This window comes from Abrus precatorius, unplaced genomic scaffold (genome assembly GCF_003935025.1).
Source record: "Abrus precatorius isolate BTA unplaced genomic scaffold, Abrus_2018 Scaffold10, whole genome shotgun sequence".
Lineage (NCBI taxonomy): Eukaryota > Viridiplantae > Streptophyta > Magnoliopsida > Fabales > Fabaceae > Abrus > Abrus precatorius.
The window spans coordinates 6,965,990-6,992,793 of NW_020874292.1; the positions used below are offsets into that span (position 1 = coordinate 6,965,990).

The following is a 26,804-nucleotide window of genomic DNA, read 5'->3' on the forward strand; positions in this document are numbered from 1 at the left end:
AATATTAATAGTTGATCACATAAATACTTAAAATAAGTATATAATATTATATGTGTGTGTGTGTATATATATATATATATATTAAAAATAAAAAGCTTATGATGAAATTGTTTGGCAATCATATGATATTTTTAACTTAAAAGTTACTCGTTTTTATCTCACTACTCTAAAGGAAAGCACATAAATTAAAATTATAATTAACTTTCTCATTCATATTAAAATTATTTGTAACTATTTAATGGGACTTCCACTGTTTTTCTCTCATTTATATTAAGTGTGTGAAATATTTAAAAATTAAATAAAAATAAAGATATATTGAAAGGTTAGTGATTGAATTTTTTAAAATAAGATATATTTTTCTTGTAAAAGTGAACAAATAAAAAGAAACAGAAAAATTAACCTAAGTTAAAAACTCTTGGGTAATATCTTCGTGGATTTTAAATTTTGGCTAACGGAAGAAAAGATAGATGAGAAGCTCCTTCTTTATATAATTTTGTTAAAATGTTTCCTTCATTAATAAAAAAAAAAAAGTTTCTTTTATCCAGAGTCATGTTTGGTTTAGCTTATTTTTCAAAAAGAAAACAATCCTAAAATAAACTAAATAAAACACTGTCTTATTAGTCCTTTCAAAATTGGTTATATAATACCTTAATACACGATAAAATACAGTTTAAATAAATAATAATTCACAAAAAATGTAATTTACATACTAAAATAATATTAAATTTTTTCTGTCCTCAACTAAATAATTTTTTTTATTATGTATTCATAGATACACAATGTGAAAATGCTAAGTATTTCAAAATACTTAAAAATAAAATTTAAATTGTTTTATATTTTATATATCGTTTGCTGATGGAGTTGAGGTTGTTAAAGTACATACCACAAATGAGCTATTTCTTTTTTCTTTTTTTTCATGTGTCACTGACTTATTCATTTTGAGTTTCTAAAAGAACTGTTTTATGTATTTGGAAATAATCAAAACAAAGTAACATGCATGATGCATCTCAAAGAAAGACAACAGACGTAAGAGATTTCAGTTTGTGAAATCACTTTACATCAATGACAACCATTTGATATTTACTTTGTACCTTAAATACAAATACTTTTTGTTTAAACTTTTAGGGTCAAGGATTATACGCAATTCAAGTGTCATGAAAACATTATATTGAAAGAAGAAAATAAAATAAAAATCCCAAATACATATCTGCCTGTGAAAGCTAAATGGCGGTAGTATATATATCACATTATTTTATATCTTTTTATGAAATTATAAGTTCAATCTTTATAAAAAAAATCTCTAGTCTCTAATATTTTAAAATTTAATATTTATTTTTTCCCATAAAAAATTGATATATATCACCTTGTTAGTTAATCGCATTATCATTAAGGACCAAATATATTAAGTTTTAAAAATATATTAAAATAAAAAATAGTTGGCCTAAAATCAAAATATTGTAAAAATATAAAAACTAAAAATGTATTTAAGTCTTCAAATTGGGTCTGTAAAATATATTTTTTATTATGAAAATTATGTCTTTAGTTGCTCTAACTCCTCCAAAATTAAAATTTCAAGGAATTAAGATTTGTTGGAAAAATTAGTATTTTCCCACTTGTTATCTAAGAAATTAGAAGGACCAGTGTCAATGGAGTAGAAATATTGAAGGCAAATGCAATACTTCAGTCTAGGGAGAAGCGATAAGATAATTTTGACTGGGAAAGTCCTACCTATCATAAAAGAAAAGTGACCAAGAAAGGACTTGGAACACATTAATTATTATGATGATGATGAATTCATAAAAATATGGCTCATGAGAGCTATAAATTCTAATAATTATGAAACCGCGCATTTTAAGGAAGAAAGGCTAAAAAGGCAATAACAATTTCTTACTCAAGTAAAGTGTGGTCCCAATTGGTAAAAGAAGTTTTGGATTATTAATTCAAGCATTGGTTCAGGTTATGCCTGTAGGAATTGTACCCATCACTTGGAGTTTTAGATTATTTAGCCAGCAACTGTGGTTGATAAGTTATGTGATTAGGTTGTAGTCACATTCCAATTTGAAGTTATGGTTTAGTTAACAGTGTTATTTCAATAATTTTAAAATATATAAACAAAAATTGCATAAAATAGTTGAATTAGTGGGAAAAAAAAAAAAACACTTTTATACCGTTCTGATATATCTCGACATGTATATACCGCGTTGTTCTTTACTTTAAAATAAAAAACTACCAAAAAAAAAAAAAAACAAATTAAAGATAGATCAAAGGTTACAGTATTTGACACTTGATAAATTTTTTAAATAAAAACAAAATATTCAGATTATGAAAAAATTTATTAAGACAATACTTCACAAAAAAGTTTATTCAAATTAAATTCACAACGTGCTAGTTCATTTAAGTGAAAATCCCTAATTGCTTTCTAGGTTTCTTCATCAAGCGTCACAAACGAGCAGAAAGAAATTTTGATTCACTTCCGTAGAAGGAAGAATCTTGAATGGCCTTCAATTCGTCTCCTTTAGAGCATGCAATGCATCACCATTGACATCATATTGTGTACTATGGAGCGAGTATTCAACTACTACTTTAGCTTCTGTGATGCAAACGTCATCATCAGGTTCCACTTTTGTCAAGTTTTCAGCTTTCTCCGTTCTTTCCTTTGTAGTGCAAGCGTCATCATCAGCTTCCACTTTTGCGAGGTTTTCAGCTTTCTCCGATCTTTCCTCAGTAATTTTGCATAAACACCATATAATCTTCCTCCGTCATAAATGTCTAATGTCTGAGATCTAGTACTACTAAAAGCATATTTTTTTAACATATTTATTATTAATTACAGCTTAATATAATTATAAAAATATAAATGAAAAATATTAAATTAAAGGTAAATTTTATATTATTTTTATAATTCGTAATAGATTAAGAATTCTTTTGTCTTCCATCCACAGTTGATTCCTGCAAAAAGAAAAATAATTTCTTACCGTCTAACATGCATGGAAAAGCATGTCTAATCTAAGTTCAATCCTTCGTTTGGTTAACTCTACTGGTTGAAAGGAGAAATAAATAAGTCTTTAAAAGTATGTTTAGAAGAAATTTTTTAGAAAAAAAAAGAATAATATTTTTTTAATTTTAAATTAAAAAAATTATATATTATTTATTATGATAAAAATGTTATTAATATATTAAGTTTATGTTAATATATTAATTTATATTTTTTAAAACTTTATATATTTATTTAAAATATAAATTCTGTTCTCTTTTTATTTTTTCTTTCAAGAATTCCTTTTTGAACTATCTTCAAAAGGTTTGAATATTAATTTTTATTCTTTTTACTTTAAGTTAAAAATGAAATTAACAAAAAGAATTAATATTATTTAATTTTTAAGTGAAAATAAATATTTTTATAATAATGATAAATAAAAATTTAAAAATGTCTAGCAATGTAATAATTGTAACCGGTAATCATAATAAATGCTGTAAAGCTAAGGGCGTTCAAATGTTTGAAAAAAAACGATGGAATTATGACTAATAGTATAGTCGGATAAATGTTACACAAATATAATACAATAACTAATAATGATAAAAAGAAAACGTTAACTCAGTTTCTGTTATTAAAAAAATAGATTTATTCTTTACAAAATTAAAATTAGTAACTATAGGTAGAGTGATTTGGATATTTTCTTCTATAGACGCTATATTTTAGAAGAGATTGAGATTAAAATATTAAAAAGAATTTATAGAGTTTAGTTCTTTTATAAGTAGTTTTTAGTGTTTAGTTAGAGATTTTATTTATATTATATATGAAGTAGAAAAAATTAAAGGTAGACTTGTTAATTTTAGTTAAACTATAAATATTTATAAATTGTTTAAATAATTATAATTTATAATATTAGAAGTTTAAAGGTAATCCTTTTATTTAATATATGAAATATTTAAAGAAAAAGTTTCATAGAATTATTATTAACGAGTCTTGTAAACTCTTATTTTATAACAGTTTTGTTATTTATGTTCATGTTTTAAAATATAATTATATTAATTTTTGGTTTAAAATTAGAAGTGAATTTTACTTTTGGATATGATAAAAAATTTTAAATTTGTTTGCTCCTTGAATTATTCATAGTGACTTCTATTACTTAGTTAAAAAAAATTTAAATTAATTCAAGTACTTAAATCGAAAATGTGACCAAATTTAAAATAAATATTACTTATTGAAATTAATTTACATTTGATAATACATTTAATAAAAAAAAATATTTGTTTAATCTTATTAAGGGTGTATCTCGCAATCTGACTATTGGATATGATTATTTTCTTACTAATTTTATGAACTCTTTGTAGAAAAAAATACTAACAAATTATTGACTAAGAGAAATCCTTTTGATACCATCATTTTAGAGCTAAAATTAGATCATTTCAAAAAATATGAATACTATATTTTTTCATAAAGCTACTACACTTTGCAAATATAAAAATTTAATTTAAGTTTTAAAAGATAAAAATGACAGTTGAGAATATAACCCTTTAAAACATAAAATCAATGTTGTCTTTAAGTATATTTAGGACATTTACCATGTTGCTCTCCATCTTACTTCGCCCTCCATAGTTGTGCTTCTTTTCCTCCTATTAGGGCTTACAACTAGGATAAGTGAAATGTTGAGTTGTCCATAAAAAAATGAACTTCTTTGCTTAGTATGGAGAATTTTAAACCTCCTAAACCAGATAGTCTTCTTGTCCTTTTTTTAAGAATCAAAGGACTTTGTTGACCCTCTATCTATAAGTTTGTTCAAAATTTTCTTAATAACCTTAGTAATATTGCTACAATTAATGATACTGGACTTAGTTTAATCCCTAAGCTTGATAACCTTGAATATGTAAATAATTTTAGACTTATCTCTTTATGCAAATTGAGCTACATAATTGTCACCAAACTAGTAGGTAACAAAATTAGGAACTCTTTACCCTTTCAATTTGCAAATTGACTAGTTTTATTCTTGGTAGGCAAGAGATAGACAACTCTTTAATCCTTCAAGAACTTATACACTTTTTGCATAAATTGAAGGGTAGACTTGGTTACATGATTTTGAAATTAAATTTAGAAAAAGCTTATGATATACTCATGTGGAATTTCATCAAATAAAATGTTCAGAAAGCTAGCCTAAGCCCTCATTTAACATCTCATTTTTAAGTACATATTTTCTCTTACCATGTTTTTGAACTGGAATAGTGGTACTACTAAAACTTTTAAGCCCTCAAGGAATATCCGTCAAAGTGACCCCATTTCTCCCTATATTTTTTTTATGTGTTTAGATCAATTTGGGAGATACTTAGGTATCCTTGTGCACCATTTTAAGCTTTTTAGACAAAATTTTTCCTTCTTTATTGATAAAATTAGGAAAAAGTTATTCTTGTCTCTAGCTAGTAAAATTACCCTTACTCAATCTTGTATCATTAGTATCCTTCTTATATAACGCATTATGTGTCAATTTCTGTTTCTAATGAGATCTGATCATGCAAGCATTTCATTTGGAGTTCCTTAGGAGTAGGAAATTTCATTTGATTAAGTGGAATAAAATTTATAAACCTAAGCTAGATGGCGGTCTAAGATTTAAGGATATTAAGTTGTTTAATAAGATATATTTAATGAAGCTGTGGTAGAGTTTGATTACCTGTCCTAATGCTCAAGTTTTGAGCAAAAAGTATAAATTTATCTTTGATTATAATTCTAGTGTTGGAAAAAAATTAGAAGACATCTCATATTTGGAGTAGTATAATCTCAATTTGGTCAATATTTTTCGAAGGACTAGGTTGGGTGATGGGATGGTTTCTCCATTAAATTTCGAACGGATAAATTGATTTCCCGCCTTAATAACCTACTTCATTATTATGTTTCTTTTGTCCTTGTTTTAGAATTAGATCTCTTTATTGGCCTGTTCTCTACCTAGGAAGAATGAAATTGGAGTAAGATTAGGGCAAATTACCTAATTATATTTGTAGTATAATTTGCCAACTTAAACTCCCTAGTAATTTTGGGGTCAGAATTACATATGTTGGGACTTAGCAAAAGATGAGATTTTATCCATTAAAACTATTTGTGATTTACTTATTACTTATTTTCAAAGTTCCTTATTTTGTAAAGATCTTTTTAAACTAATCTAAAATTGGGATGGTCCTCTCAAAATTGTGTTTTTTTTGTGAAAAATCTCTCTAATAAACTACTTCCAAATGAGAGAAGAAGCAATAGAGGTATGACAACCTCGTTTATTTGCCTTAGGTGTGGAGAAGCTCCTAAAACATTTATGCATGTCTTTAAAGATTGTTTTTATGCTAAATTGGTTTGAGACTATTTTATTTTACCTAATAATTGGACTTCATTTTTCAATAGTCGTCTTAGTGACTAACTAATTTGTAACCTATCTTAAAAATGCCTTAGTAAATTCTCTACTTGGAATAGATTATTTGATGTTTTTTATGGCATTTCTAGAAAGAGGTGAATTGTTTTATTTTCTAGAATTTTGTTATCTAGCCTATAGTTTTAAAATACAAAATTTATCTATGATACTAAATATTTTTGTTTCTTGTATAGATACTATTTTAAGATTTTATTAGGGCATGTCATTAACTAGATCCATGTCAAATGGTCCTCTCCTGTTATTGGTAAGCTCAAATTGAAAGTGGATGGATCAACTTATCGGATTATAGAGCTACTAGTTGTGGTAGATTAATTCACAATGATCAAAGTTAGTTCATTATTGATTTTCTTTACAAAATAACTCTGTGCTCTCATTTGGCTATTGAGCTATAAGTTATATTTTTAGTAGTTAAACTAATATTACATAAAGAACATCCAACTTATTTGGATTGAATTAAATTCGAAGGAAGTTTTATCCTAAATTTTGTATATTTAGAATAATTCACATCTCCCATTTTATTGATATATGATATTAGGAGCTTGTTAAAACAAATCTAATTTGTGAGATTTTGTCATATTTATAGGAAAGTAAGTCATTGTACCAATAAGTTGACTAAAATAAATGTAAATGAATGTATACGTTATATGTATTTTGATGAGACTCCTTTCTCTTTGTATTTTTTTTTTTTGTCTAGATGTTATTGGCATTTGAACTCCTAAGTCTTTTTCATAATCTTGTTGTATGCTTTTTGAGCTTTTAACTCTAATTGAATAAAAAAAAATGGTAAAAAAAAATATTTATTTTATTTTTATTAATTTTTTATAGTAATATATTTTTTAATAAATTTTTATTTATAAATACCTAAACTTAATATTTAAAATTAAAATTAATAAAATCCTTATAATACCAATTTCAAACAATGCTTCAACTTGAAGTAGACTTTTATATCATAATCAAAGAGATAATGAGATTTGACAACTTTCTCAACTCTATCTCTTAATCTATATGTCAATTTTGTGTCAAGTAAAGCTTATTTATTAAATAAATAATTTTAAAAATATAATTAAAAAATTTGAATTTTAAATTTAATAAGGTAAATTATTTAAATAAATATAAAATTATATATTTTTTTACAAAAGTTTAATAACATATTTAATGCATAACCAATAACACACAAAGAAATAATAATTAAAGTTTTTAGTTAAAATTAAATAATTTTTATTTTATATTTTAATATTATTAATATATATTTTATTATGTTATTTTATTTTAATTGATATTATATTTTAAAAATATAAATAAATATTAAAATTTAAATAATATACTTAAAAATGTTTAATTTAAATATAATACACACATATATATATATATATATTTTAAATTTTGTACGTTTAATTATTAAAATATTTTTTATTTTATTTATTTATTACTTAAAAAAGTTATGTAAAATATAGTAAAAGCAATAATGAAAACAAAAAATTTTCTCAAATCAAATATATCATAAATCAATATTTGAGATTTTAAAACCAGTATAAAATGAAATTTATTGTTTTATACAAATTTTTTATTATAAATTTTTGACAATTTAAAAATTTTAAAATATAAAAATAATAATCAACTCACATGTTAAAAAGACTATAACGATATAAAAATATGTAAACAATTACCTATTTTGTTCGTGCCCCGCTCACCAATCACCATGCAACAAGTGTTTTCTTTCTCTCTCAAACTCTATTATTCTAATCGTGGGTTGGATAGTGGTCCTGACGCTAAAGCACCACTCTGTCATCACACCAAATACTTTGGGACGACTAATGGCAAAACTACCCAATCCGTCAAAAGACAACACATGCATCACTGACCTGTGGCCTCCTCAGTTGCCAATTTAGTTTGGTTTGTTTTTTTATTTAAATTGAATATCAAAATTATATAAATGTAATTATATAATCAAATTCATTGATATATATATATATATATATATACATATAAATTCAAAATTTCTAATATATTTAGAGATAATATATATATATATATATATATATATATATATATATTGCTATTGAGATAATATATATTTTTTAAAATATAGAAAATTAAAATTTTAATTGGGCCTATTTGCTAATCAAGCTTTTAAAAATATCAACTTAAAAAGAACTCATTAAATAAACAAATTAGAATGGAAAGTTAATTTTGATAATCAAACTATATTAATCTTAACCCAAATTAGTGTACTTAACTTATATTTAAAATTACGTTTAATAATATATTCACATTCACGTTTAAAGAATATAAATTTATGGTTATTTTATGTTATTCGAACTCAACACAGTACATGTGGTGGTTCTTTTATAAAACAAAGGTTGTGCCCGTAAAGAATCAAAGATAAATAATAAAGAAAAGGCATCTAAAGAGCGAAAATCTGAAACTTTTCATGTAAGTGAGTCAATAGTAAATTCCAGATGATGTTGCAATTTGCATGAGCAGTAAAAGCTTAATTAAAACTATTTATGTAATTAAATAAACTGATCCAAAGAGGCGTGCGATATCCTTTCACATAGTGCCCCTTATACTCGAACTAACATCGATCATCTATTGTCAATTAACATCGATCGTTAATTTTTCTTATTTTTTCATGGAAATAAATAAGGAGTAAAGTACATATATATAAGTATATGTCTTAGCTTTTTGTGATGAAGGGGATAAAGTCCACATTACACTTATTGGGAGTTACAACTCGACACAGAGATTGGAGGGAAAAATCTAGCAATAATAGGAATCCATTCATCGAATCATGCTCACGAGTATTTCTACATAATCAATAATGGAAGAAAACTATTACGGGATCTTAAAATTCTACAATTTTAATTAACGCATCATTATAAAAGATGACTAACTTGTATTCATTGCTTAAGAAAAAGAGTAATCCTTACGTTTTGAATTTTTGTTGTGAGAGTAGAAAAAATCAGTTTATATCTCCTTGGCTTACTCTTCTATTCTTTCTATATTATTGATGGTAAAAGAAAGAGAAAATACGTCACAGTCAGGAGAAAGACTTGTTTTACATCTTTTTAAATTGATAATGTTAATTCCATCGACAAGCATTTATTTAAAATTTGAAATTATTTCTCATTTATCCAATTACAATTTAGTTCTTAATAATTTAATCAATGATTTATTAGTCCTTAGATAATTCACATTCTTCTCACATGAGACATTTAAAACATTTCTTCCGATTAGCTCATGTGACATTATCCAATATCATGGTCTAATAAATAAAAGATTAAATCATCATAATGTGCATTATCATGACTAAATCATTTCATACATTGAGTACATCATAAATCATAATTAAGAATAAGAACTAATTTGAGCTATGACAGTCGTGTATCACTTAATCGACATAGTATTTTTCATGTACTACAAGATTAGTCTTCTCTTTAATATGACCAGTAAGTAAGAAGTAAATAATTAGTCAAACATAATGTCTTTATTCAAGATAGTACCTGTTTACATTATTCTAATACAATTATGCATGCATATCAGAAAACAGGTAATCAGAAATATATTCATAAATGAGCTCAGAGTATCAAGTGCATAATACAAAATGTAAACATTACATTTAACAATTTAACAATCATCGCAGACAATAATGCCCATATTTTCAACATGCTCAATATATGTCTTGGATAGTAATCCTTTTGTCAAAGGGTCAACTATCATAAGGTTAGTGCTAATATGTTCTATTAACAGTTTATGTTTTTGTACTTCATCTTTCACATAAAAGTACTTTAGCTCCATATGCTTAGCACCCTTAGAGAACTTGTCGTTCTTAGAGAAAAGCATTGCTATAGAATTATCACAATAAATTTTCAGCAGCCTGACAATACTGTTGACTATTTAATGCCTTGAAATAAAGTTTCACAGCTAATTAGTTTGAACTGTAGCCTCAAAACATGCTACAAACTCAACTTCCATGGTAGATGCAGCAACAACTGATTGTTTTGTACTTTTCCATGATACTGCTCCTCCAGGTAAAAGAAACACATAGCCAAGAGTAGACTTTCTTGTATCTACACATCCAGCAAAATTTGAATATGAAAATCCAATCATCTCAAGATGATCAAATCTTCTATATGTAAGCATGTGTTCTTTCGTTCCTTATAAGTATCTCAGAACCTTCTTCAGAGCTTTCCAATAATCTAATCCAGGATTACTCTAGTATCTATCCAACATCTCAGCTGCAAAGCTTATATCGGTCTGGTACAGGTCTGAGCATACATAATACTCGTAATAACAAATGCATACGGAATTACTTCCATTTGTTTTCGTTCCAAATCATTTTTAGGATACTGTGTGAGACTAAACTTGTCTCATTTCTGAATTGGAACGGGTGATGCTGAATACTTTTCTATTCTAAATCTCTCTAGTACTTTGTTGATATATGCTTTCTGAGATAAACCTAACAATCCTTGTAATCTGTTCCGAAATATTTCTATCTCTATCACATAGCTTGCCTTACCCATATCTTTCATTTCAAAGTTACTAGAAAGAAAATTCTTAGTCATATGCAACAGACCAAGATTGTTAGTTGCAAGTAAGATATTATCAACATACAGGACTAGAAATATAAACTTACTCCTACTGACCTTCAGATATATACACCGATCAACAGTATTTTCCTTAAATCCAAAGGATACAACAGTATCATTGAACTTTAGATACCATTGACGAGAAGCTTGTTTGAATTCATATATTGATTTCTTTAATTTACACACCATGTGTTCCTTTCCTTCAACTGAGAATCCCATTGGTTGATCCATATAAATATTTTATTCTAAATCTCCATTGAGAAAGACAGTTTTCACATCCATCTGATGTAACTCTAAGTCATAATGAGCTACCAGTGCCATGATAATCTTAAAGGAATCCTTTCGTGAGACAAGTGAAAATGTCTCTTTATAGTCAATGCCGTCATTTTGAGTAAAACCTTTAGCAACAAGTTTGACCTTGTGATGTTCAATATTGCTATGAAAGTTACGCTTGGTTTTAAAGACCTATTTACAACCAATTCTCTTACAACCTTCTGGCAATTCTACAAGGTCCCAAACTCCACTCTGTTCCATAGATTTTAACTCTTCTTTTATAGCATCTAATCACTTATCAGAATTATCACAACTTGCAGCTTGTGAAATTTATACATGAGATTTATACAACAAAGTTTGGCAACAATTTATACGTATAAAAAAAAGGGAAAAAAGAGAGATAAAAATAAATAATGTGATAAAAAGAAATAAAAAGTAAATATTTATAAAATTGTTGTGAAAATCTGTTAAAAAAAAAATCACGTATTGTATTTGATGTTGATCTAAAGCCATATATAATATTTTTATATTTGATATCAGTCAAATTTCAAAACCTAAGCATATTCAATTGAACATAAATTCATAATTGGAGTTTTAATTTTGAAATATTTTATAATTGTGGATAATTTTTTATTATCTAATTTCTCAATTTCTTTGAAATTAGAACAAATTGGAGACTGTAGTGAATTATGGTGTTGTATTTGGATACAAATCAATTCGAAGGTGTAATTTATTTGAGTATTTCTAACAATGCAATGAATGGGAGTGTACCATCAAGATTGGGGAATTGTAGTTTAATAGAATTTTATGTTGCAGTATATCATCGACCTTGGGCCTGTGAGCTTTCTGTTAAAGTAATTTTATAGGACTTGTTTTCCTCTTTTGGAAAACACCTCCATAGATTGGCATTTGCAAATCATTGGAAAGGTTAGATTAGAATTCCAATGAATTTGAGAAATTCCTAGTGAATTGGAAATTTTGAATAAATTACGTGATCCTAGATTGTATCAAAACCTTTTAACCGAGAAAATTCCACTTGGCAAATGGAAAATTTAAAGCCTCGAGCATATCCATGTCACCTTGCGTACCTCAAAGCTTAGGGTTAATAGTAATTTGGTGTAGTTGGACTTCATGTATGATGAGTTAACCGATGTCTTAGACGTAAATAAGCCTTTTAAAAATTGTTTTAACTCAATTCGTCATATGCTTACCAAACTCATTCTCATTTGTTTAAATAGATAAATAAGTTCAGACTTAAGTTTAAGTTTAATTATATAAATAATTCAAGTTTAACTCTAAGTTTTTTATATGCTTAATATAAGAATTAGAAGATCGTGTATGTATATATATAGTGATATAAATAATATTTTTATATAAGAAAAATTGACATTATATAACTTTTATGTTTTAGTGTTCTTTTATTTTCTTTCTCTTTTTATTGTTATCTCATTTTTTAACATAAAAATATAAATTAAATATTAGAAAGTTCTCCAAAAACGTGAGAAATGAACAATGATAAGAGAAGTGAATAGGCTAGAAATGAACAATCTATTTATTTTCTCTTTATTTCACCTCATATTGAAACAAAGCATAAGATGAGTTTACCATAAGTTCTTTCCATCTTTGCTCCCTTGCTATTTTAAAGGTACTATTCTGAAAGCATGAGAGATATTTTTTGTGACTTCACTTGTAGCTCTATTTAGTGGGACTTCATTTTAAGTTTAACATTTTCACTCTCAAACTATTAAAATACATATGAATTCAGTTGATTAAGCATGTAAGATTCTATTACATTTATGTTGTGATACTGATTTATTTAATAAGATATCTTATATTCAAACTTCATCATATACAGATTTTTATCACTTAAGATATCTTATATTCAACAAAGATTAAATAACATTTTACTCTAACACTTAGAAGAAATTAATTATTGTAAGCGAACTAAAACAACATAAGTTACATTTTAAAACTGTTGAATTAAAATCAAGGCTTGGAATTATAATTTGGATCTCGGGGCATCCCTTTGGGCCTTGCCGGATAAGTTATTACAGCAAAATGTTTATCTCAATTCAGAAATATACGAATAGAAAAATAATTATAATTAGAAAATGTGTAAAAAAAAAGTGGTGTTTAAGACAGAGTACGAGTAGGAATTATCTTATTTAAATTATTCCGGACAGAGTGAGAGTCAGATTCGGAATTCGGAAATTTGAAACGGGATCGACGCCCATTCAATTGTGGACTCCACTCTTCTTCTTATTCATCTCTTCACTGTCACTCACACAGTACTCAACCACTTCTACTTCCCACTGTCACTGATTCATAAAACCCTATTTTCTTTGGAGCAAAGATTTTAGGGTTGGCTCTGATGGATTGAGCTGAGGGAGCTCGTAGTTTGAAGAAATGGAAGGGGGGAGAAGAATTACGGTGAGCCCTCGACCTTGCTGCGGCCGCAGGGTCGTTGCTAAGAAGAGACCGCGCGCAGTGGATGGCTTCGTCAACAGCGTGAAGAAACTTCAAAGGCGTGAAATCAGCTCCAAGCGTGATCGCGCTTTCACCATGAGCGATGCTCAAGAGAGATTCCGGAATATTCGTTTGCAGGTTCTATTTCCCTAACTTTTTCAAAAGCTCGTTTGCGAATCCTCTATCCGTGAATTAGAATATTTTGTTAGGGCTGGTGAGTCGTAAGTTTTCAAAATTTCTGGTTGGATCGAACTGGAAATATGTGTGTTAGTTTTGTATGGTGCCGTGATCATAACTTTGAAGTTATGATGCTTAAACGAATTAATAGAATCTAGTTTTGTTTGTTATTATCTTAGCATAGAGCTTAGGGCCTGCAAATTTTGGATGGAACGAAGCATTCTGTTTTGCTTTGTGATTCTTGGATACAGAATGACCCTATAGCCTGTGCTTATCATAAAGGTTGTGTTAGTTTCTGGAACTCTGAGTGTATTCTATATGTATGTTTCTATTTTCGATACTAGACAACTATTCTAAGCTTTCTGCATGCTTGTATTTTCATACTTCAGCATGAAACGACATGGGACAATAGGAACAGAAAAGTGGTGCGGTATTTTTGTCTGAATCAATCCCCATACTTGTGTGTAATGCAAGATTTTAAGCCACTGTTTCTTTTGTTGAATATAATACCTGTTCTATTTTAAAATCATTGATGTTTAAGAGTCTACTGTTGCTCCTGTTTTGATAGTGAGGTGTGTGCTTTGCTATATGTATGCCCATTTCTCTGAACTTGTTGTGATTGCTTGATGGATTTATTTGTAGGAAGAATATGATACACATGATCCAAAAGGTCCTTCATCTGTAGTATTGCCGTTTCTGAGAAAAAGATCAAAGATTATTGAGATTGTAGCAGCACGAGATATTGTTTTTGCCCTTGCACAATCTGGTGTTTGTGCAGCATTTAGCCGAGGTGGTATTAGTTCCTGGTATTTGTATGTTGTTTAATTTTATTTGATACATAAAATGGATATATTGTATATTGACATGTTTCAACTTTGATGCAGAGACCAATCAAAGGATATGTTTTTTGAATGTCAGTCCGGATGAAGTTATAAGAAGTCTGTTTTATAACAAAAATAATGACTCCCTTATCACAGTTTCTGTATATGCTTCAGACAGTTACAGTTCTTTGAAATGCAGAAGCACAAGGATTGAGTATGTATAACTCTTTGTTGTGTTATAGCTCCTACCCATTCATCCCATGCTCAGAAAAGAAAGATAGCGAAAACAGAAATTGCGCAAGACAAAGCACAATAACTAAAAGAAAAGAAGTAAATAGCAGTAGTTGCATGTCCATGTTTGAGGAGTTGTGTTCTATGCTAAGATTTTGTGTTGTTCTCAGATACATAAGGAGGGCTAAACCAGATGCTGGCTTTGCTCTTTTTGAATCCGAATCTCTGAAGTGGCCAGGTTTTGTAGAGTTTGATGATGTAAATGGGAAGGTACTAACGTACTCTGCCCAAGATAGGTAAATATATTACTGTTCTGATACTTTTGCATGAGGATATATGTAATATATCAAGGCTTCTTGATAGTGATAGAGTCTTTCTCTTTAATCCTGTAGCATATACAAGGTATTTGACCTGAAGAACTACACGATGCTGTACTCCATTTCTGATAAGAATGTCCAAGAGATTAAGATCAGGTTATTTTTCTTGGTGTGCTTGTATTTACTTTCACTTTTATAAAACACTACCATAGATGTGATGGTCTCTGGTCATGCCACAAGTTTCTGAAATTATATCCCTTTAGATCTTAAATTCTTATGAATATATCAGTTTCTATACATTTTGTAGTTTCTTTGGTGTCCTACTTTATTCACACTACTTTTCTCTTGCTTGATTTCTTTTGATTAGTCCGGGAATCATGCTGTTGATTTATGCCAAAGCAAGTAGCTACGTGTCACTTAAAATCCTTTCAATAGAAGATGGTACTGTTTTGAAGTCATTCAACCATCTTCTTTATCGGAATAAGAAGGTGGATTTTATTGAACAGTTTAATGAAAAGCTACTTGTCAAGCAAGAGAATGAGAACCTCCAAATTCTTGATGTAAGTAATTTCTCATTTGCATGCTTTGTTTACATGGTTCTACATGCATTTATATGACTTTTAATTAATTTTAGGTGCGGACTTTTGAGCTAACAGAAGTTAGCAGAAGTGAATTTATGACACCATCTGCATTTATCTTTCTGTATGAGAACCAATTATTCCTAACATTTCGAAATCGGACTGTGGCTGTGTGGAACTTCCGTGGAGAGCTTGTAACTTCTTTTGAGGATCACCTCTTGTGGCATCCTGACTGCAATACAAACAATATATATATAACCAGTGACCAGGATCTTATCATATCCTACTGTAAAGCTGATTCTGATGATTCATTGTCTGAAGGAAATGGTACTTTTTGTATTCTTTTTCCCTGTTTCTCCACTTTTGTATTCTTTTTCCCTGTTTCTCCACTTGGTAATTTTCCCTTGGTAATGCACCTTGTGATGGAAGGTACAAAGGGAGAGATGTTTTTTGATACTTGTAGGATGATCATCAGACCTGAGTTGATTTAGCTAATTGTATTACATGTTACTTTTATATGTTAAAACATAAGGTATGATGGCAAATCATAGCAAATAAATAGTTTGGAATGTGTCTTTGTTCAATCTATATATTTTTCCATGGAGCATATATCTTCAAAGGTGCATTACTGATGGTTTTTGTTTCTTTTATGCAGCTGGTTCCATCAATGTCAGCAACATTTTAACTGGCAAGTGTCTTGCCAAAATAAGAGCAAGCAACAGCTTTCCAACGGAGAATAATTGCAGTTGCAGTGACAATTCTTCTGGTAGCAGTTGTTGTAATTCAAGGAAGCGAAAGCATGCCTCCAAAATGAGAAGCACAGTTGCAGAAGCCTTGGAAGATATTACTGCTCTCTTCTATGACGAAGAGCGCAATGAGATCTATACAGGCAATAGGCATGGTCTAGTTCATGTCTGGTCTAACTGATATATTGTCCGACTTTACTGTTGCCCTGTGTTTATTATTGGCTTTTCTTAATGGGTACGATGATTGTCCTGGTATGCAATGAAAACTTTCGAGGGCTGTAACCATAAGTGGTCTTGTATCATTCATTTTTTTTTCTTGTCATCTACGCCTTAGGCGAGTGTGTTCTGTAGTTGTAACAGATTTGTATGAAGTCATATTCTATGCTGGTCACTCGCCAGGTGTAGCTTCTGCTGTAATCTATATTTTACATTAATGGAGCGGCTTCGATGGAGTGAAATATGTGCATAGTGCCAACTCTCTTCCCTGCCCATCTCTTACTTTTTCTCCTTTTGCCCCTTGTGGCATATTGTGGATAATTCGTTTGCACATCACATGGATTGTGAGGGCCGGGATGCCAAATAAGTGGTGAAGGTACAAAAGTAATCAATTATCAGTAGAGTGTTAGCTTTACGATTTGCCAACCTTTCCTTCCCAAGTTTCTGCCACTCCAATCAATTCACTTTTTTGTTCTATTCTATCCCACTTTACCTATGGCTTCTTTTCTGCCAGCTACCATCTAGTCTCGGCAAAAGCTGACACACAAACTTTGCCTTCCACTTTCACTAAGCGGTTGGTTTGGGATGAAATGGAATCAACCTTGTTATGGCCCCGTTTCGTGCGAAGGAGCTACATTTGATAGGAAGTGACATACCAAAGTGTAGCTTGTACATTAATTTTACTAATGTTATTGTACAAATGTTACGAGGATTCAAGTCTTACATCAGCAAATAGAAGTTTGAGCCACGCTGTTTTGTGGGAAAAAAAATTAGTACAAATTTTGGAGGAACAAACGAGCTTGTACTGGTGAAATAAATAATTAACATAAGGGAGAAAATGAGGTTAACTTGAAAGAAATTATGGTAGACCTTGTGCAGCACAAATTTGGATCATTTAGCATTTTTGTTGAGGATTATCTAAATTTTGATCAAGTTATTTATGAAGTACAAAAAATTACGGTTAGATCCATTGAATTTATACTTGCCAAAGTTATGTTTTGTTTGGCTGATAGGAAACTAAATAAAAAAAGTACAAATAATAATATTTTTTTTGTTGGATTGAAGAAAAAATGATGAGAAAGAAGAGGTGAAAGTCAAATTTTAAAATAAAAAATTGATTTTTCCCCATTTTCCTTTAATTCAAAATTTAAATTTCTTTATTCACATTTTCTTTCTACAAAACCAAACAGGGGGTAAATCTAACTCTTAACTTCTTTTCTTTTGCTAAATTAATCAGTATACTCGTTTTATATATATATATATATATATATATATATTTATTAGAATCGGTACACTTTTCTCTCTCTTGGTGAAGAAAACTTGATATGATTTAGATCTTGGGTGTGGTCCCTGCGCTTTATGCAGTGGTTTGTCATCTAAGCCGATCCTAAATTCCTAATCGAGGTTTATATTACATGTACGAAAATTAGGACATGATTTCTTAATTCAATTATTGCCTTGCTTTGTTCTTATCTCGTTCAATCAAAGTTGCGAGTGTATTTAATAGAGAAAATTATTTCAGTGAATCTATTTAAAATTACATATAAATTTTAAATAACTTAATAATAGTTTAAAGTCTTAATAATTATCCACCGTACAATAAAGTAACCAATTCCAGTGTAAATAAATAAATAGGGGAAAACATTTTTGCTATTTGTCCATTTCTTAAAGAAGGTACCCTTTTTTTAAATAACGAGGAGACGAGGAGACAAACAAAATATGTAGAGGGATTTGTACCAAAATATATAGAAGCATTTATTTTGTTGAAGTTGAGGGTCATGCACGATGCACTCACGTAAATTACCGACAATAGACAAGTTATCTTATGAGAGTAGATACAAATTTCAAATTTGACGAGGAACGTGCATATGTGTGGATGTGGAAACCCCAAATGCACGCGTGTTATGCATTTGGTTACGGTGAGAGTCGTCGTTTATTCTCATTTCTCAACCCAATCTTTGTCACACTTGATTTGCCTACCTACCTGTTCAAATTTAACGCACAAATACTTAAATTACTCCACAACCAAATCCATTCCTTCTCATTCTCATCAATCAATGCAAGATAACACACCCAAGTAGTAGCACCCAACCCAGACCAACGCTCTCAATATTATAATAATAATAATAAATAAAGCAAAGTTGTTTTATTTTATTTTTTACTTCGAGAGAAGGAAAAGAAATAAGAGGTAGAGAGCGTGAGAAGCACGCGTGGATGAAGAAAGCATATTTTGGTGGAGTAATGGAGTAACGTGTTGAGCATTAGTTTAGTTACCTTCGCGGACCACAACACACCTCACTTTGTCTTTCTTCTTACATTCCTCCCTCATCACTCATTGCTCATCTCACAGATTCAAATTGGATGCAACTTCGCCTTACTCTCACTCTCTTACTCTCAGTTTCACTACACTGTTTCGAAGATTTCTTTCTCTTTCTGTCTGACATAAACAGCGAAACTCATTTTCAGATCTCAAATAGTTAGACGAGGCGAGAGGTAAGAGTTTTTAACGCATTTCGCTTATTCTCTCTTTTTGCCACTGGTTTTCTTTGCTTCTTCGCTTTCGCCATTTTTGAAGAATCCAAGATTTGCTCCTTTGTCTGCTCCATTACTATTTACTTTTTCTGAGATTTACTATCTTTGGTTTTTGTTTTTGATAGAGATTGTAGGTGGCGTGCTAGATCTGACTTCAATGCACGCATATCTAGCTATTCCTTTTTCTCCGGTGATCTGGATATTAATTTTTGTTGTAATTTCTCGTCGTTTTATCTTTCAGAACTTTCCTCTATTTTTTTTCCTTTGTTTGTTTCTTTTTGCCGTTTATTGTTCCTTTTTTCGTTTTCCAGAAACGAGCATTTCTGTGGTTTTCCTAGTTTTTGTTTTTATTTTTTGCTAATAGTAATTATGTAACCTAGAAGAGAGCTTGCTGATAATCTGAAATTCATATATGAAAAAACATTTTGTATGATTATTTTAGAAAATTTTCTGTCTACATTATGAAATGCATTCTATGTCTTCGTCGACCTTTGTTCTACATTTAGCCTGTTGCGTAACTTCCCTGCATTCATTGTGTATGATTTTGTATTCGATAATGAAACATGTTATAGTTGCACGGATATGATGGTTGTTGATTGGTTCTTTCGGTTCCATTTGTTTAATGAGAAGAGTATTGGATAAATTCAGAATGGCATTGAGCATGTATTTTGCCTATGTACTATTTTCGTTTCAGGTTCAAGGTCCTTTGTTTTTCATTTAACATATTAGGAATGGAGGATGCTATAGATACTGCTGCTTCTTTGGATTGTGCTTCAATTCGGATATTTCCTAACCATAACAGGTTAGCACTGATGCTATGTTAAGTTATACTTGCGCCTCACATGGTGTTCCCATTTTGTAACAATTTATCACACGAACTTATTTTAGCATTATTTTATAAACTTGTTTGAAAGAATTTATTGGCCCCCTTTTAATTCTTCTTTTTCTCCTCTCTTTGTAATAGTTTTTCTTTTATCTCCAGCGAAAAAAATTAAATTAATAATTTAAAGCACGTGCTTTAATTGCTGACTGTGACCACTGAATTAAAACTTGGAAAAAATTAAGAAATTTGAGGAAATATTATTAGTCTATTTTGTGTATTTCCGTTGTTGACTATATACAAAGATTTGAAGAAAAAAGAAAGAATTCTGATGTCCTTTAAAAAGTTTCTCAGTCTGAATCTATTGCGTGCAGATTCCAATTCGAATCCTTACAAACGAAATATCCCAGCAAAACTCCTCATTTTAGTTTGACCTCTAGCACCAACCCCGTCATTCGGAAGTGTTTTTCTCCCTCCAATTTTATTTATAAGACACCTTCATCTAAATCATATAGATTAAGAGAAGTTGTTGGAATTAGTTAATGCATTGGCTTTTGAAAAATTACAGCATTTCAAGTTTGCCTTTATTATTTAAAGTCAAGTTCTATTATCAGATTAATTATTTAGAAGTTAGAAAGGTTCAATATTTATGAAGTACACATATGTAAAAAATGATAAATACTTCTAAAACTTTGTAAAAGGTTCTATATTAAGGACTAAATCTTTAAAGAAGTCCAATAAAAAGAGCTGAAGGGTGTATTGTTTTTACTGAGGTTAAAAGAAACCTATAAAATAAAATGAGGATAATTTTCCCTTTTAAATCTTAATAATAGATTATATCATCATTTTGTACTTTTTTAAAAATTTATAATGCATTTTTTTTTCTAAAGAAAAGGTTATGAAATCTGATCAATGAATGTAATGAATTTAAAGTTGTCTTAATACTAGTGTGGTTGCTGTTTGACATGACATGTGCTGACAACTTTGAAGGAGGATTGTTCTACTTATATATCATATTGCTGTTATGTTTATGTACTCTATTAGTGTTATTATGGTTTTATTTGCTAGGTATTTCTTCCTTCAGGAGATTCATTTGTGCAATGAGTAGTTTATGTTGAACTGTGCTCCATATGAATGTTATACATTTTGTTTTTTCTGGATACTTACACATTCCTCTGCATGGTGGTGGAATAGGTATGAGGCATTTGTCTGTAAGGGGAAACAATCTGAGAAAGTGGCAGCTGGAGATTTGGAACATTTGTTGCCTCATTTACCTGCGATAAATGATTTGTATGCTAGAGGATTTGATGCAAACTTTGATCTTAAATTGCCTGAAAATCTACATGGTGCTGAATGGTTTTCAAAACCAACTTTTAAAAGGTTTTTATCAACAAGTGGAACTCTATTCTTCCTTGGCATTTACTCATAGGACCTTCGTACCAACTCTAATATCATTTTACCTCTTAGGTTCCTGCATATTGTTTCTTCACCAGATTCCATAAATTTCATCAATACTATCCTGGATGAGATGTCTCAGTTGGAGGATTCAAAGAAATTTCATATTTCTTTATATGGGAAGGTGATATTCTGTCTTTCAATAAATCAATACTAAATGTATATAGTTTCTGATTGATATTTTTTCTGAAATCAGGATCATCAAGATCATCTTGAAAGTGTGGAAAGCGGTAATCTTCACTAAATTCTATATGATTTGGTTCTTGATTCTTGTCTGCTACCACCAACTGATGGGATCTTTTTGTTTTCTCTATATTCTGATAAAAGAGGCCTTACAGGGATTGGCTGAAAACAAGGAAGTAATGAGACAGCCTTGGTTTAAAATGTCTTATAATTGAATTTGTCAACCATCATGGGAGCTTGAATAATCTTTTGTCTTGATCTTTCTACTCAAGATCTAGTAGCTGCTTTTCCTTTAATGCCAAGCAAATTCTAGTTGTATGTAGTGGTGCTGGTGCTATGAGGAATTCTTAAAAGTATAAACATTTGCTCAAGCAAAATAAGAACTGCATAGATAGCTAATTATGATATAATTTTTCCTCCTCAGTCCTACTAAAATGCCTGAAGTTGGTAAAATATTTTATCCAAATTAAATGGTCATACTTAACATTCTCTAAATACATCAAACAGCCTACTCCATATTATCCTATCAATTGTATGGAAGAGTTGATGGCTAGGTGTCTGTTAGGTTTCTGATATCTTTTATACGATAATGTATTTTTTGCCCATTAATAACTTTCTTGACTCTTACACAAGATACTATTGTTCTCCATAATTTCTATTGGTTTTCATTGTATTTCCTACTTTTGACAGATGGAAACTGTAGCTCATATGGTGAAGCAGCAACCTCCAAAGTAATTTCTTTTCTCCAATGCTTTAGAGTGGGTTCATTTTACAAATTCATTGACACTATCACCAATAAATAAACCCAGTCAATTATCTGGTTTTTTCTTGATTACATTACATTATATTTCTACTAACTATTGATTGCAAATGAACAGCCTGAAGTTAACAATGTATCATCTGATGCTTCAAAGTATGTTCTTGTGACCATTACATTACATTAAGACAATATAGATTGGCTTGATCCACTATTAAGCTTTCTTAAAATTTGCTCCCAGGAATGAATTGTTACGAGCAATGGATCTAAGACTCACAGCTTTGAGCGACAAGTTAGCTGAAACTCTTAACAATGTCACCGGTGCTACATGCTCCCCTGAAGATCTGACCTATTTAGCAAAATTTTCTCAACAATTTGGTGCTACTGATATAGAGTATGTTTCAGACAGATTTATATAGTTATATGTTCATTGTCCCTCTGAATGCATACTTGCAAATACTAGATTGCACTTGTATTTTTTGTCTTTTCTCTCATTCCAAAAGCATTGCTAAGCTGCTAACCCAGTTCTATGCATTGTGTTAATGTTCTGTCAGGCATTCTTTGTGCAAGTTTATAGAACTAAACCGGAAGAGCCAGGATGTTATTTCCCTGAGCAGTGAAACAACCTCACACACTTGTGATGTGACAAAAGATGAAGCAAACAAGGATGTTAAAAACCTGCGAATTTCAAAGGCATTACATACAGATGCCCCAGTTAAGTATGGTGTTTCACCAGCTAGAGTTGCTCAAATTGAGAGGCACAGTTCAACAGAAAGTGGGGAATCTTCTAACTCAAGCGATGAAGATCAAACATCTGCTGAGAGAAGCCGTTCTCTGGTAAGATCGGCAACACCTAGAAGATCAGCATCCCCAATGCGAAGGATCCAAATAGGAAGAACTGGGCCCCGCAGAGCTGCTGCAATAACTATCAAGAGTCTCAATCTCAATTATTTTCCTGCCAGAGAGAGGCCAATGTCATATAGGGATGCTGCTGAACATGATTGTGAAGGGGAAGTATCTGATCAACCCTATAAGAAGCCAGAAATTGATGTAAGGAGGATAACTGTACAAGATGCAATAAGTCTTTTTGAAAGCAAACAGTGGGATCAAACTGCAGATATTCAAAAGAGGAAGTCATTAACAGATGTTTCTGTCGGTACAAATAAATCTGTTTTGAGAAGATGGAGTGCAGGTATGGGGGAAACCTCTGTTCAAGACCAGCCAGAACATGTTACCGAAGATCCTGTTCCAGTGATTTCTAATGATGTGGTACATAATGAGGTTCCTAAAAATTCAGAAGTAGGAGTGGTGTCTGATTTTATTTCTGATAGTTATGATAATAATGAGACCATTGATCATGATGCAAAACCAGAAAGACCAGAAAACATAAGTTCTTATTCTGTAGATAATTCAGATGAAACTGATCCAAAAGTAAAGGATGAAGTTATCAAAAAATTAGCAGCATCAGCAGAGTGGAATCAACGAAAGCAAGAAGAGTTCAACCAAATTCTTAAAAAAATGGTTGAAAGCAAGCCTGTTATATTTGGGAAATCCCAGCCCAGCAGAAACCAGAATATTTCATTTGAGCAGAGAGGAGGGTCTTATGATCATTATAAGGAGAAAAGGGATGCAAAACTTCAAGGGGTGAAGACTGGAAAACAAGTAGAAAAGGAAGCACAATTTCGGGAAATGCAGCAGCTACTTGATAAGAAGAAGACTGAAATGTCCAAAAATGTGAGTGCAAGTAAAAAAAGTTCTACAAGGTTGCCCCAGAAATCTCTTAGAAATTCAATTCAACCTGCAAGTTCCCCAAAGGAAACCTCTAAACCCTTTGTTACCAAAAAGACAACATCTAGAACATCACCAATGCCTGCTACACGTAAGTCTTGGTCAGCAACACCTTCGCCAAGGGCTGCTGGGACATCCCCTGCTCAAGCTCGTGGTGGAATTTCATCTGCTAACAGCACCCCAACACGGAGGAAGCCAGTATCAACAACATCTGTTCCCCAACAGAGCACCCAAAGGGAAAAATCTCAGCCACGAATCAGAAATGAGAAAGAAACTCAGACCAGTAGTGCCAGGAGCCTCAAAAGCACGAATGAGAAGCAGCAGTCAGCTGTCCCAAACAAGAGCAAGGCAGTCAAAGCCAAAGTGATGACAGCTTCTGAAGAAGCCTCTGTCCCTTCTAAGACTAGTTTGGGTAACAGGGGAACCAAGAAAAGCAGTGTAGTGCCACTGGAATCAAAACCTTTTCTACGTAAAGGTTCTCGGATGGCACATGGAACTACTAATCTTAACAAGAAAAAGAGTCCTCCTAAGATGGATAAATCTCATGGAGACAGTGAAGATCTTATTGAAGATCAAGAAAGTGAGTTGGTTGTCAATGCTTCTGACGTGGTCAGTCAGCATTCAGATGGGGATAGAATGACACCTAGTAATCAGAATGCTGCCACAGAACCAGACCCTCAGATAAATAAGCACTTGCAATGTGATGAGACAGAAACCGTAGACCAAAATCCCACTGATGGTAATGTCTTAGCATACATAGAAGAGTCTTCCTTAAATATAAGGAATGAAGAAGAATCAACCATATCACCTTCTGCCTGGGTGGAAACAGAAGAGGATCTGGAAGTGCCCAAGCCACCGGAGGATAGCACATTTCAATCTGTATCTTTAGCCAATGCTGCTCCAGCAGGATCAGCTAGTCCTCGGGTTCGCCATTCTCTGTCTCAGATGCTTCAAGAAGAAAGTAGTGAACCTGACACTGGTGAGTGGGGAAATGCTGAGAATCCTCCTGCCATGATATACCAAAAAGATGCACCCAAAGGTTTTAAAAGACTCTTGAAATTTGCTCGGAAGAGCAAAGGTGATACAGGTTCCACTGGTTGGTCTAGCCCATCCGTTTTTTCTGAAGGAGAGGATGATGCTGAGGAATTTAAAAATTCTAATAAAAGGAATGCGGACAATCTACTGAAAAAGGCTGCACTCAATGTGAAAAGTTATGGACAACCGAAAAGTTCAGTACATGAAGGATATGAAAGAAATTTAGGTACTAGTGAACTTAGTTCATTTCCCTCTGCTTTGCTCTTCTCTCATTGTTGCCTTTCTGTTTTAATTTCATTTCTCGATCTCTCATTCAAACCTGATTGCATTGCCATAAATTTTGGAATCTGTGAATGTTATTATCACCTTTCTCTTAATATTATTTCTTCTCCTAACATATTGAAATTCCAAACATTAGATGCTTTCCTCATCTTTATCTATCTTGGGTGAAACTCTTGCCAGCATAGCCTCAATAGTTGTATCGTAGTTAACCAGCTATGCTTTATTATTTGGTGCTTAATATTAGCTGGAAGTTTCTGTGATTCAGTTATTTGGGGCACATCTTTGTTAAGCAAAAATTCCTTACTATAGCACTCTTGGGTACTGGGAACTTAATAGGAACTGAAAGTAAAAAAGATTATGCAATGTTATCGTTTATGTTTCTTCACTGATTGGAAATTAGTAAGCTGTTCTTTTTTGTTTCCATGTCGATATTCTTATCATTTATAGATTTTTGCCACGCAGCAAGCAGAGATGATGACAAGGGTTCTCGCAAGATGCAAGGTGGACGTGATTCAGGTGCTGGTTCAACCGCAAGAGGTCAGTCTAAGACTTGTTCATATTTGAGTGCTCCTTTATGCCATGGAATTGTACATTTTCGTTTCTCACAAGTAGGTGATGCTTATTAATTCCTTGTTTTCTTGTGCATGTTTATGTTCCAGCGTCAAGGTCATTCTTTTCTCTTTCAGCTTTTAGGGGAAGTAAGCCCTCTGAGTCAAAGTTTCATTGATGCTATGGGAAACTGCCATAACTTAGCCATCACCTCCGGACCTGTTCATGTTCATGTCAGGTTTAGCATGGAGTTCTCCCTTTTTTCTCCTGCTAATTGCATTTCAGTGCATTGGTGTTGTAAGTTATCAAGGGGGAGTAGGTGGAACGCTGTAAATTCATTAAATTGGGTCACGCTACTTCTACACATTACCCAAAAGGTATAATTCATATCTGGCGTTCCCTGGGAAATTTTCCTATAGCTGGATTCCTTCTTGTAATGTTTTCCCAATCGTTCATTTCATCGTATGGTGCTACAGTGCAACGAAATATTTATTACTGTAGATAGCTGAATTGTAGATCTTTTGCTTTTTCTATTTTAATGTTCATAGCTTATATCCGTGACCCTTATAGGGAAGTCCCGAAGAG

General features: G+C 31.0%; 2 protein-coding genes across 6 annotated transcripts; both read left to right on the forward strand.

The window, feature by feature from the left end:
• Nucleotides 1–13,356: 13,356 nt before the first annotated feature.
• Nucleotides 13,357–17,374, forward strand: LOC113872975. The gene is made up of 8 exons (XM_027510901.1): nucleotides 13,357–13,870; nucleotides 14,552–14,699; nucleotides 14,794–14,944; nucleotides 15,132–15,257; nucleotides 15,354–15,434; nucleotides 15,646–15,838; nucleotides 15,913–16,183; nucleotides 16,512–17,374. The coding sequence occupies exons 1-8, from the start codon at nucleotides 13,673–13,675 to the stop codon at nucleotides 16,781–16,783; spliced, it is 1,440 nt and encodes a 479-aa protein (XP_027366702.1). The 5' UTR covers nucleotides 13,357–13,672; the 3' UTR covers nucleotides 16,784–17,374.
• A 1,500-nt stretch (nucleotides 17,375–18,874) lies between these two features.
• LOC113853025 (microtubule-associated protein 1B-like) lies at nucleotides 18,875–26,789 on the forward strand. 5 transcript variants are annotated; one of them, XM_027483457.1, is made up of 12 exons: nucleotides 19,100–19,311; nucleotides 19,476–19,564; nucleotides 20,080–20,152; nucleotides 21,365–21,550; nucleotides 21,638–21,749; nucleotides 21,822–21,855; nucleotides 22,499–22,539; nucleotides 22,687–22,721; nucleotides 22,807–22,959; nucleotides 23,120–25,614; nucleotides 26,133–26,207; nucleotides 26,330–26,789. In XM_027483457.1, exons 3-12 carry the CDS (start codon nucleotides 20,082–20,084, stop codon nucleotides 26,395–26,397), a joined length of 3,270 nt encoding a protein of 1,089 aa, XP_027339258.1. In that variant the 5' UTR covers nucleotides 19,100–19,311; nucleotides 19,476–19,564; nucleotides 20,080–20,081; the 3' UTR covers nucleotides 26,398–26,789. The 5 variants fall into 5 exon arrangements, with proteins under 5 accessions (XP_027339256.1, XP_027339259.1, XP_027339260.1 ...); XM_027483455.1 differs by lacking the exon at nucleotides 19,476–19,564 and having other exon boundaries at nucleotides 18,875–19,311; nucleotides 20,045–20,152; XM_027483458.1 differs by lacking the exon at nucleotides 19,476–19,564 and having other exon boundaries at nucleotides 19,075–19,311.
• Nucleotides 26,790–26,804: the final 15 nt, after the last annotated feature.

What these genes read in the sequence shown, in the direction of transcription:
- LOC113872975 (XM_027510901.1), top strand. Translation starts at nt 13,673, where the DNA reads ATGGAAGGGGGGAGAAGAATTACGGTGAGCCCTCGACCTTGCTGCGGC. An exon ending in TCCGGAATATTCGTTTGCAG is followed by an intron (nt 13,871 to 14,551) that starts GTTCTATTTCCC and finishes ATTTATTTGTAG; the next exon opens with GAAGAATATGATACACATGA. An exon ending in AGAACCTCCAAATTCTTGAT is followed by an intron (nt 15,839 to 15,912) that starts GTAAGTAATTTC and finishes AATTAATTTTAG; the next exon opens with GTGCGGACTTTTGAGCTAAC.
- LOC113853025 (XM_027483455.1), top strand. Translation starts at nt 20,082, where the DNA reads ATGGAGGATGCTATAGATACTGCTGCTTCTTTGGATTGTGCTTCAATT. An exon ending in ATATTTCCTAACCATAACAG is followed by an intron (nt 20,153 to 21,364) that starts GTTAGCACTGAT and finishes GTGGTGGAATAG; the next exon opens with GTATGAGGCATTTGTCTGTA. An exon ending in ATATTTCTTTATATGGGAAG is followed by an intron (nt 21,750 to 21,821) that starts GTGATATTCTGT and finishes TTCTGAAATCAG; the next exon opens with GATCATCAAGATCATCTTGA.